The sequence below is a fragment of the Borostomias antarcticus genome (genome assembly GCF_949987555.1).
Source record: "Borostomias antarcticus genome assembly, chromosome: 17".
NCBI classification, from domain to species: Eukaryota; Metazoa; Chordata; class Actinopteri; order Stomiiformes; family Stomiidae; genus Borostomias; species Borostomias antarcticus.
In genome coordinates, this window is record NC_140250.1 from 2,407,772 (window position 1) to 2,419,905 (window position 12,134).

Genomic DNA, 12,134 nt, shown 5'->3' on the forward strand with positions numbered 1-12,134 from the left:
AATATAATATATATTGATATTGAAATTGCCTTCATACAAGATGTGCGTAATGACTAATGATTTACTAGATCTAGATTACCTTCTTGTAACAATCTATTTTTCGCCACAAGATGGCAGTAAGGGTTTTTTGCAAACTTGTTTACAAACCAAAAGCTGCCATATAAGATGCATATAAGGCACGGAGGCGGGGCCGGGGGGGGGGCGGGGCCGGGGGGGGCGGGGCAGAGGCACAGGCCGGCTATTGACAACACAAGCAGAAATGCTGGAATAACAGCAGACAGGCGACCGGTAGGGGTGAGTCATTGAAGTAGGACGCTATTAGGATTCCATGACTCAAAGAAATAATCTATCAGGTGGGTTTCATTAATTTTGATAATATGCATAAAGTCAATGTATGCAGCTTTGCTTGTTTTATCTAAGGGCTTTTCTATCTGACCCTCAAGACAATTTGTATGAAAAGTGACTTACTGTACATACAAATGTAAAATCTTTGGTCTTTTAATAATCATGTAATGGAAAACCCCTGATTAAAAGCATACACAACCTTAAGACTATCTGTCTCGAAAACCTGCTATTGATGCAGCAAGTAGGCTATCAAAATGCACAAATTTTAAATTAAAACATCACATTTTACATAAAAACTCTATAAGAATGCATTTGTATAAGAATTAAAAGCAAAACATACATACTGGTCATTTACAAATGTCAACACTATTGAGGAAAATCAATACATTCTTGCCTGCAAAAGCTCTCATCAGGAAGCCATAGGTGTCCCCTAGGGCCCCATTCTAATTCTCTAGAAATGCATCCTTTCCTACCTCCTCCCTGAGCTGCTCTCTATTCTCACTTGACACTTCGCTACACAGCTTTAACCAATCGGATCAGTGACCATTCCTCTCCAAGGAAGGATGGAAGGGGAGGTTGTGTTCCAGAAGAATCCCAATTGGCCATCACACTTCCAATTCCGTGGTTTCTTCCTCGCTACCTCCATTCGTATGTTCAACGTCCATTCGTATGCTCAAAGCCCTTGGCGAGCTGTCACTCTAGCTCCCCCTGCTGGCGGTCCCCCTGCTGCTCCAGTATGAGGTGGGATAGTGAGTTGATGTCCGTCACTGTGGGGTTGGTCTGGAGGACCAGGGTCACCATGCTGTCCTGACCGGGGAAGACCTGAGACAGGCTCTCCCTCAGCCGGGCCGTCTCTGCCGCGCTCCTGTCCACCCCCGAGAGGCCTGCCCTCCCCTGGCCCCTCCCTCTCCCCTGCACTCCTCGGCCCAGGCCCGGCTCTGGAGCGGCGCCGAACCCCGGCGTCCGGTCCCGGAAATGCAAGACCTCCGTGTGGGCGCGGGGCGGTCTGGAGGGAGGGAGGTAGGACGACGCCGCGCCCGCAAACGAGTGACTTCCCGGAACCGGAGGCCTGAGAGAGAGGGACAGATGAGAGTGTGGGAGTGAGTGAGATGGCGTGCGTGTGTGTGTGTTTGCATCCACGTGTGTGCTTGTGCTTTTTGCATTCACGTGCGTGTGTTTTTGCGTTCATGTGTGCAACCGTGAGCATTTGAGTGCATTTGTGTGTGTACGGGTTTGCATGCACGTGTGTGTGTGTGTGTGTGTGTGTGTGTGTGTGATACCTGTGTTGGGAGCGTAGGAACACGTCCAGGTGTGGTCCTCCTCGACCCAGCGGATCATCGGGCACCATGAAGTGGTCCCCCACGAACGTGTACTGAAGGAGTCTTGGGTTGGGTACAAAAAAAGGGGGTCAAAGGTCAAAATCAATTCTGTTTGCATTTCCTTCAGTTCAGGAAGCGAGCGGAATGAACGATTTAAAACCTATTTTCAAACAAAAATTATGTTTTATTCAATATGAAAATGTAATTGAGCAGTTATTTTACAGTATAAGGCATAATTAGCCAATTAGTATGTATAAGATATACTTTGTAAACATCCTTTCTGGGTGTTAGACCGCTCTACTATCCTCTCCTCTCAGTCCCTAGGAATGCACAAGGTGACCTTGGAGGTGACCTTTCGGTCGTTTCGCAACTATGAGACACTGTGGGCCCCTTTGAAACATCATCCTTTGAAACATCATCCCACACCATTTAAGGTTGCCAAATGTACCAGTTTGAAATGAGCTAATGATGCAGGAATGCTAGGAGGATAGCGTTACTGTCAGATGAAAACCACTTAAATCCATTTTGTATTATTATTTTTATTTTTTTCCAATTGAAAGCTGGGACTACCTTTTACAACCTCTGATCACCTCCCGGCCCTGGAACCAATTAAATGTATTCGAAACAGCTCATCATGTGATTTCATGTTCAAAAAACATAGAAATAGGAATGTTCTTTTCAACATTCTTAAAACTTGCCATTTTTGAGATATATAAAGACACAAAAATGCAAATTGATATCTGACACAAAAATGCAAATTGATCAGCCCAGAGAGGTTTTTACTATGTCCAAAAAGAATAGAGTATATCATCGGGGCAGTTGTGTAACACCAGACAAGATAACTCTGTATAATAATGAGAGAGGCAGAATATGATTTCATTCTAGGCTGCTTAACTGATCATTCAGTAGATTTCAAAGACTCCCTGAACTCTGATGGTTGTGTGAAACTCATTTCTTCATTACTGCAGTTACTTTCAAACTAAGACATCGAATCCAACTGGGCAAACGACTCAACAACCTCAACCCACAGTAGTAACACAGTAGTAACACAGTAGTAACACAGTAGTAACACAGTAGTACCGTAACCGTGAACAGACAGAACAAGCACACTTTTTCGCCCCCTCTTTTTCGTCTTCTCTCCTCTCCTTCCCCCTTTTCCCGTCCTCCTCCTCCTCTACCTTTTCTTGATGATGTCCCTCCAGACGGGCGACTCGTCCAGAAGGTCGCGCAGGTTGTCGTTCGTCACGATCACTCCGTCCGTCTTCTGGGCCAGCTGCAGCATGAACCTGGGTTGAGAGAGGAGGGGTGAGGAGAGAGAGAGAGAGAGGGATGAGGAGAGAGAGGGAAGGGAAGAGGGATACAGATGAAATGGGGAGAGGTACGGGAAGGAGATGGACAGAGAGAGGGAGAGGGAGGAGAAGAACTAACGAAATGTAATCATCGATTTGTTCCACCGCGACAATGGCTATATTAGAGGGTTGACAATGGCTATATTAGAGGGTTGACAAGCTTGAGCTTGTAAACAGTTATAAGACATTATGTGTGGTCATAGACGTTATATGTGGTTATAAGACGTTGTGTGGTTATAAGACGTTGTGTGGTTATGAGACATTGTGTGGTTATTACAGTAGACGTTATGTGTTGTTATTAGACATTGTGTGACTATTAGACGTTATGTGTGGTTATTAGACATTATGTGTGGTTATAAGACACGTGCGGTTATAAGACGTTATGTGCGGTTATAAGACGTTATGTGCGGTTATAAGACGCGTGCGGTTATACGACGTTATGTGCGGTTATAAGACGTTATGTGCGGTTATAAGACGTTATGTGATAAGACGCGTTCGGTTATAAGACGTTATGTGCGGTTATAAGACGTTATGTGCGGTTATAAGACGTTTTGTGCGGTTATAAGACGCGTGCGGTTATAAGCAGGTGAAAGATGGAGCCGACCTGTCGTCGTAGGAGTTGATCCTCTTCCCCTGCACCTCGCGGGACGGAGTGTAGGAGAGGAGGCCCAGGTTCTGGAGATCAGTCAGGAAGTGCTGTTCTGGATGGGACACACACACACACACACACACACACACACACACACACACTTTGTGTCACAGCACCGCACACAGACACGTACATTAGGTACTGAAATGCACAGCAGCTTGGCACACAAACACGCACACAAACAAACCTGGTGTTACAGCATTATTACACACATACACACACACACACAGGAAGTGTTACCTTTGACCTTGGGGTCTTTCTTCTGCCTCCACTGGGGCAGGAAGGTGCTGATGCCACGGTGACCTCTGTTCCAGAAGTGCTGCACGGCCAGGGCGATGCCCCGGCAGGAGAAGAAGTGGCCCAGCCCATGACTGCAGCAGGGATTAAGGGGGACGGTTCAGCATTTTCACCAGTGTGTGTGTGTGTGTGTGTTTGTGTGTGTGTGTGTGTGTAAGTGCACTGCAGAGTGTGTACAGTATGTTAGCATCTGTGTGTCCGTGCATGCATGTGTGTTCGCATGCCTGGGTTTGCATTCACAAGCGGTGTGTGTGTGTGTGTGTGTGTGTGTGTGTGTGTGTGTGTGTGTGTGTGTGTGTGTGTGAGAAGGAGTGTCCCTGCCCATGATAACGCAGAAGTGTTCAAAGGAATAGTTTAGATTAGGGCTGTCAAACGGGAAAAAAAAAAAAATCCAGATCATCACAACCTAATTAATCACAAATTGATCGCATATCAATTTTTTGCTGGCAAAAGCTCTCAAATGAAGATATTTCAGTTCAAAGACATGACATTATTGTCTATGTCACAGCAGCAGTAGTCTCACAACAGCTGCCCGTTAGGCTCTGAGAATGAAGTCTCCTGTCGAGGCCTGGTGACTGAGATGTGCAGCTGACCTGTGTTACAGACTCACATGACACGGGGTCAAGGGGTCACCTGGCGCGGTCAAAGGCAGCGGAAACCGCTAGGAGCGAATTCTTTTGACCACTCATAGAGACTCTTGTCAGAGGCTTTTTCGGCCAGGGTTACTATTGACTTATAGGAACTGATTTTAAACCTGAACTGAACAAAGTTTAACGGAGGCTTGGGCTGGCCAGGATGCTAGCTAGCCGTCTGAAGTCGAAGTACTGTGGTGGAAATTCATAAAAGCAAAATATTGAATGCCAGCGTTCAGAAAGTAATAAGAAAGTTTATTTAAGCAAGGTACCCTGACCCTAACCCTAACCCAACCTTCTCGAGAAGGGCCCCCCTCTCCCAGAGTGAGATCATAGTGAGAGACAAGATTCATGTTAGTTTATAATTCTCGGTCAGTCTGACCGCTCATCTGTTATGTCAAAGGTCAGTATACAGATACAGAGATACAGATTGTGCTGTCTGGGCAGAGCATGAGTTACCTCCTCTCAAGTCCCAATGGGGAAGCGAGTACCAGTCTTCCCAGGCCCTGGGGACATCATCCAGCTAGCTGTCATCTTAGTATAAGGGTTATGCTCGGTTTCACATCATAAATCTGGCGCGTTCTAAATACTGATCAGACATTACTTCATAGAATACATGAGTTTGATTGATAAAAACCCATTACAGCACACGCTGTCAGCATTGAGATGATAAGTTAGAGCTGCTCCGACGGTATGCAAATTTGTTCTTGCAGATATTGCACACGACCACGTTTTCAAAGTAACATTTCCGGTTAGGCAATGATGCTTTTGCGTGACGTAATGTAGCCTACGGGGTCATTCAGGTCCAAGTTAAGTCTGTCACTTCAATGATGTTAAATCAGGCAATGATGCGGCAACTGTGCCACCTACTGTACAGCAAGACGAAATCGATGAATGTGATTAATTTGCGTTAATTTTTATTTACAGGTTTATGTTTGCAGGATTAATTAATCTAATTAACGCGTTAAATTGACAGCCCTAGTTTAGATACATTTAGCTTGCTGGTTTTTTCCTCCTCATCATCCAGACCACAAGCAGCATTAGTGATGATCACCTACATGAATGTAAACACATACAGTATAAAGATGTTTCTTACATTCTCATACTGTATATTTCTTAAGAACTTCAATAGTCTATCTATTGTATGTGTATTTTCTTTCTTCTTTCTCACTCTCCCTCCCTCCCTCCCTCCCTCTCTCTCTCCCTCTCTCCCTCCCTCTCTCTACCTCCCTCCCTCTCTCTCTATCTATCCCCTCCCACTCTCTCCCTCTCTCTCTCCCCTCCCTCTCTCTCCCCTCCCTCCCTCCCTCTCTCTCTCCCTCTCTCCCTCCCTCTCTCTACCTCCCTCCCTCTCTCTCTATCTATCCCCTCCCTCTCTCTCCCTCTCTCTCTCCCCTCCCTCTCTCTCCCCTCCCTCCCTCTCTCTCTCCCCTCCCTCTCTCTCCCTCCCTCTCTCCCTCCCTCTCTCTACCTCCCTCCCTCTCTCTCTATCTATCCCCTCCCTCTCTCTCCCTCTCTCTCTCCCCTCCCTCTCTCTCCCCTCCCTCCCTCTCTCTCTCCCCTCCCTCTCTCTCCCTCCCTCTCTCTCTCCCACTCTGTCGTTCTCACCTCATGGCGACGTTGCTCCCGTCGATGATGACCATCCTCAGGTCAGGGTCGGCGGGTTCGTCGGTCAGCTGCAGGTCAAAGGTCGCTTGGAGCCCCTCCAGGAAGCGCTGCTCTCCCGTCACCACCGCCGCCCCCGACGGCGCGGCCGGGAAACCCCGCCCCACCCCGCCACCCCCCCGGAGGGGCTCGGGGAGCCGGGCGGGGCTGGGGATTGGGACGGGGGGGTGGTGGTGGCGGGTGAGAGGGGGGTGGGAGGGCAGCGCGCGGACCGCCGGGTGGGCGGGGGGAAGCAGGGCGGGCGGGGGGTAGGCGGGCCGGGGAGGTCCCCTCACGGCGGTGGGGCCAGGAGGCGGGCGCGCCGGCGGTGAGGCAGACCGGAGGCGCCGCCATGGGAGGTCCGGTTGGGCGGGCGCCATTTTCCCCCCTCCTCCTCCTCCTCCTCCTCCTCCTCCCTCGTCCGTTTGTCCTTCGCTCTTTCCTCTCACACTCCTCCTCCCCCCTCTCTTCTGCGCGGCGGCTCTGCTTTCCTCCTCCGCCTCCTCCTCCTCCTCCCCGTCTCTCCTTATCTCTTCCTGTCCTTGGGCCTCGAGGACGCCCTCGTCCACCTCCCTCGGCCCCTCCCTCCCCCCCTCCGCCGCCACCTGCGTCTCCGCCTCTCTGGCGCCCTCTCTCTGCAGCTGCAGGAGCAGCTGGTGGGTGGAGAGCTCGGGCCGCGCGCTGTAGGCCTCCGCCACCCTCTCCTCCCTGTAGCCGCAGCTGGCGGCGGCACGCTTCAGCACGCCCAGGACGAAGTCGTTCTCGCCGCCGCCCCCCTCCCCCGCCTCCCGCCCTCCCACCTCCCCCCCCCCCTCCTCCTCCTCCCAGGGCGCCACCTCCCCCAGGTCCGGGACGCCCACTCCGTCCTTCCCGCCCGCTACCGCTCCGCCTCCTTCCCTCGCGCCCGCCTCCCCCCCTCCGCCGCCGCCCTCCCCTCCCTCCCTCCTCCCCTCCCCGACTCCCCCCCCCTCTCCGTCCCTGTGTTCCGTCTCGCTGGGCCGGTTCCGCTCCCTCCCGCCTCCGTCACTGCGGTCCTGCTCTTGCTGGACCAGGTCCAGGATCTGGGAGGCCTCTCTGGGCCCGGTTCGGGCCAGAACCCGGGTCACCACCGAGTCGGCGTAGCCCATGGCCGTGAAGAACTTCAGCAGGAGCCCGAACTCCTCCCGGCTCCCCTCCGACAACAAGCGGTCCCCTCCTTCCGACTCCTCCTCTTCTCCGTCTGACTCCTCCTCCTCCTCCTCTCCCACCTCCTGTGGGGATCCTCCCCGCCGACGTCCCTCCTCCTCTCGCTCCGCCCCCTCTGCCCGTCCCCGACAGCTCCCGTTCGGGGCGAAGGACCGGAAGAATGGACGAGGTGCGGCCGCGTCGCTCCCGGCCCCTCCTCCCCGCGCCCCCGCGCCTCCGGCCTCGGGGCGCGCCGGAAGTTTGTCCACGGCGAACGCGGGTATTCCGCTCTCTCCTCCCGCCCTGGGTCCAGGTCTCCCGCCCGGGAGTGTCGGGGCTCCCAGGTCCCCCTGGGTCTCCCAAGGCCTCCTCCGGTTCTCACGGTCTGTAGTCGCCACACTCTCCGCCCTGGAGACCCCCCGGTTGGGGTCGGAACTGAGCCCGGACTCCCTCACCAGGTCCAGCAGGGTCTCCTTCACCGCCCCGGGCAGCACCAGCAGGTCCAGCGTGTGTCTGTCCTCCCACTGCTCCACCAGGGACTTGAAGGCCCGGCGCGAATCCAGGGACTCGCCTGAGCCCCTGTCCCCGGCCTCGGTGCGCCTTCCCTGGGTGCCCTCATACCGCTCCACCAGGTCTGTGATGAGAGAGTAGGCCTTCACCACCGGTTCAGTCAGCCCAGAGATGAGCAGGAATCCAGGGGAGCCCACCTGTATGAGAGAAGAGAGAAATAACTATTACTATTAACATTTAAACATGAGACCAAAGTAGGACAACAAAAACAACCTTCCCCTCTTTAATGTAGGCTACTTCCTCCATCCATCCACTCACCCATCTTTCAATCCAAATGTTGTTTCTGTCTGCGTTCACTCCCACTGTACTTACCACTAAGTGGGCAGATGTACTTTTGATCAGGCAGTCCATGAACAGCCCTCTGGCACCACAGAACACGCAGTGAAGGACCTTCGGGTAGGAAACCTCTTGCTGCTCCTCCTGGTTCACGACGCCCCTCACGAACAGCTGAGCGAGAGAACGAGAGGGTCAGGCGGCGATATGAGAGACTGATGTAGGCTACAGTATTTGTTTCAGCTGAAGAGACGAGGGCTACTGTATATTGTGCCATCAGTTTGGTGGACACAAGACATTTCTGATTCTGTGTGGAATGGGCTTAATTTAAGCAGGATAACTGAACCCAAGTTTATAAGAAATATTCTATGAAGATCATTAGAGGTTTTTTTTCCTAAGATTACAGGTAATCTTCCTCCCACAAACCGTTGATTAAAATACAGTACAGTGAGGGCATAATATTATTTGTTTCTCACTTTGGCAGCTGTCACATCCGTCCGCCGCCCCCTCAGTTTAAGCCAAATCTGCCCGCTGTGGGGCGCGTCCGCCTCCTCGTCCGTCCCGATCTCGAAGGTGACCCCGAATACCCTCTCCATGGACGTGTGGAGAGACAGGAGGGCACCCCGGAGAACGCCCGCACACGCGAACTCATCCTCCACCGGCTCCCCTCCTACCCTCCACCCTCCGTCAGCTGCAGCTCTGTCAGACAGGACGCCCTCAAAGGCCATAACTGGGAGTCTGGGGGCAGTTATTCACTGAGATGGAGAGAGAGAGAGAGAGAGAGAGAGAGAGAGAGAGAGAGAGAGAGAGAGAAAGAGAGAGAGAGAGAGAGAGGGGGAGAGAGAAAGAGAGAGAGAGAGAGAGGGAGAGAGAGAGAGAGAGAGAGGTGGGAGGGGTGGTATTGAAAAAAATGTTTAGAAATTGGCTACTTTGTTTCAATATCCTGTAACCATTTCAAATACATTATTATAATAGACAAATTGCGGACTAACCTCATTCCTCTTCTTGAAGTTGAACCCGAGGTCGTCCCTTCAGCGGGTGTAAAGTTTCGATTCTGTATAAGTTAAGGCTCACCCAGTAGGCTATTTCTTCCGCATTAAAGCATCTGTCCAAAGTTCACTCCTATCATAGCCTACGAGCTAGTCTACGTCAGACATAACAATTCTTAGGACGTAAGACTGGCTACTACGGCTCGACAACGTTAGTAGAGTTGAATATTATCTATTTGTTGTGAACACGGACGAAACCGAAAGTAGCACAGGGGATCTCAAACCAGTTCAGGCGCAAATGTGTGCATTGGCTAGCGAGTACGTGCTACACCCCCCGAGTCAGACGCGAAAAAACGGATATGGCATAGCCTAATTATGAAAACAGCCCAAAGTATTCAGAGTTGTTAAAGAAGGCTACTCGGCAGGAGCACGAACAGACTGAGCGATAAAAACACGACCAGACTGAGCGATAAGGGGAATTCCATTGACGTCACGAGAACGTTTCGAAAACTTCCCTTTAGCCCGCGCGCAGCTGTTTCTGTAGGCTTCGCGAGCTGGTGCCGTTATCAGAGCTTACATCGTCAATGATTGACAGCTGTCAGGCGCGCTGTAAGCCCTAGCCTATACAAATATAGTAAAGGCGCAATATAGGTCTACACCGATCAGCCACAACAACAACAACAACAACAAAAATCACCTAATATTAGGCTGCAGGCTACTGGGCTACCGCAGCCAAAACAGCTCTGACCCCGTCGACCACGGACTCCACCTCTGACGGTGTCAGGTGGTGGCGACTGAAGGAGTGGGTGTAGCCGAGCCTACTAGGACTGCAAGCCTATCGTGAAATTCTTCAGTTTTTACATCATGGTGGATGGGTATAGGTCCTACCGAGTCTCTGGTATATTTGGATTTCTGTAGGCTATATATTAGGCTATCTATCCTAGCCTATTTATATCTGATGTTTTGTATAAATTGTATCGGATTGGATACTTTGTCTTGGATGCTTCAACTTTGTCTTGGATGCCCCCCCCCCCCCCCCACACACACACACACACCAGGGGTTAATATATAGGCTAGCCTACTTTGCATTATTGGTTCTATGGATCAGGCTACATTATTGGGAGTTTAAGCTATTTGCAGTTTACATTAGCCTATTAGTTGCAACAATAAAAAGTTATGATATTGTTAGATGATGATGAATTATTTCCACATTTAAACATTCGACGGGTTGAGCTGTTTTGGCGGCACAGGGGGACAGGGAGGTGGTTTTAATGTCCTGGCTGATCTTTATGCCGACGTTTAAGCTAATAATTATTGGCTGTTTTAACGCTTATATTATTGAGTGATTCATGTTGCGTATTGCATTACTTTATATTAATGGACATTTCAACGAATAACCTACAGTTACAGACGCTAAAGGAGAAACCCCCTTTAAAATGTTCTACATGAACACTTCTAGATTTGTGGAACATTTCACAATGGTCCTATGTAGGCTAGTGCTGCTAAATATAAAATATGTATAAAATATGCCATAGGCTGCTGGTTTATCGCCTCTTCCTTGAACACAAGCAGACCGCGGCGCGTCATTTGCTCTGATGAAGTCACGAAGCAGAAGTCCGTGAACACTTTCATGGGAATAGGTTTTTACTTCTGCATTCAGTTCTACAGGACAACCGTTTGGAGATTAAATCCCGGTCTTGAAATAGGTTTTCTAAATATTTTTGGGCGTTGTGTTACTGTAGATCTTCAATTACCGTTCACACGTGTAACTGTAGGATACTGATACCTTGCGTTCCGTAAGCCAAGTAGGCCTACGTCAAGCACACAGGTAAGTCATATTTCCGCTCTTAAAAAATAGCGTTTTTTGTTCATCATCGCTGAGAAAACCGTTGAATAGGTGAATAACAACGGGAGGAGATACCGTAGGCCTACGGGGGCAGGCTAGATCTCTAGAGTGATTCGCTGTGATTCTCTATCTCTTTTTCGCTCTCTCTCTCTCTCTCTCTCTCTCTCTCTCTCTCTCTCTCCCTCTCTCTCACTCTCTTTATTTCTCTCTCACACACAGACAAAACAAAATGGTTCACATTCACCAATAGTCATAATAACAATTGTTTGCAAGCTTCCAAGCCTTGATACTATGCGCTCTCTCAACCACTCCCTTCAGTGAACGATGGACCCGACCTGCACACCTCCAGTGATTGAGGATGACAGCTTGAAGAACTGGGTGGTGATTGGCTCAGGTGGGTTCGGCCAGATCCACATGGCCAGACATGTAGAGTGGGGTTTGGATGTGGCCATCAAATTGTTGCACTATAATGACGGGTAAGTCTGGGTCTTCTTTGCGGCGGTTTTTACTGTACATACTGGCATCTCTTCAGTGTTGCAATACAGCGACATTAATCCACTTTCTGCATCCGAAAATCTCAACACACACACACACACACACACACACACACACACACTGTCTCTTTCTCTCTCTTTCTCTCTCTCTCTCTCTCCTCCTATCTCTCTCTCTCTCTCTCCCCCCTCCTATCTCTCAGTCTTTCTATCTCTCTCTCTCTCCTCCTATCTCTCTCTCTCTCCCCTCCTATCTCTCTCTCTCTTTCTATCTCTCTCTCCCCTCCTATCTCTCACTCTTTCTATCTCTCCCCCCCAACCCCTTCTTTTCGTCCCTCCCCAGCTCCAGGTCCAGCTCCCTCCTGCTCCAGGAGGCGGAGCTTATGCGCCAGGGAGGCAGCCCCTACGTGCTGAGGGTCCTGGGGGTCTACCGGGGCCGGCCTCCCTCGTCCGGCCCCTCCAGCCAGCTGGGCCTGGTCATGGAGTTCATGGAAAGGGGCTCCCTGGCGGCCCTCCAGGACGCCCTCGCCGGCCCCCCGCCCTTGCCCCTGGTGTGCCGCCTTGCC

The 12,134-nt window shown here is 50.7% G+C and overlaps 2 protein-coding genes across 2 annotated transcripts in view; one reads left to right on the forward strand and one right to left on the reverse strand.

Moving 5' to 3' along the window:
- Window positions 1-578: 578 nt before the first annotated feature.
- khnyn (KH and NYN domain containing) lies at window positions 579-9,427 on the reverse strand. The gene is made up of 12 exons (XM_084451587.1): window positions 9,235-9,427; window positions 8,719-8,997; window positions 8,282-8,416; window positions 7,551-8,106; window positions 7,195-7,457; window positions 6,841-6,996; window positions 6,200-6,651; window positions 3,903-4,033; window positions 3,618-3,714; window positions 2,843-2,950; window positions 1,626-1,727; window positions 579-1,414 (listed from the first exon to the last, which is right to left on the reverse strand). The coding sequence occupies exons 2-12, from the start codon at window positions 8,968-8,970 to the stop codon at window positions 1,039-1,041; spliced, it is 2,628 nt and encodes an 875-aa protein (XP_084307713.1). The 5' UTR covers window positions 8,971-8,997; window positions 9,235-9,427; the 3' UTR covers window positions 579-1,038.
- Window positions 9,428-11,401: 1,974 nt separating this feature from the next.
- Window positions 11,402-12,134, forward strand: part of ripk3 (receptor-interacting serine-threonine kinase 3) — a gene marked incomplete at both ends in the record, with an annotated part of 5,107 nt that continues 4,374 nt past the window's right edge. Inside the window, 2 exons of the mRNA XM_084451588.1 lie at window positions 11,402-11,553; window positions 11,918-12,134. The exon at window positions 11,918-12,134 is cut by the window's right edge and continues 108 nt beyond it. Of these exons, the coding sequence (XP_084307714.1) occupies window positions 11,402-11,553; window positions 11,918-12,134 (369 nt within the window). The remainder of the gene's footprint in view (window positions 11,554-11,917) is intronic.

Bases quoted from the DNA above. Each gene is read 5' to 3' on its own strand.
- khnyn (XM_084451587.1), bottom strand. From the start codon at position 8,970: ATGGCCTTTGAGGGCGTCCTGTCTGACAGAGCTGCAGCTGACGGAGGG. The intron at 1,728-2,842 runs GTAGAGGAGGAG...ACCCAACCCAAG, and splicing joins AGGGACATCATCAAGAAAAG to ACTCCTTCAGTACACGTTCG. The intron at 1,415-1,625 runs GTATCACACACA...CCTCTCTCTCAG, and splicing joins TTCCTACGCTCCCAACACAG to GCCTCCGGTTCCGGGAAGTC.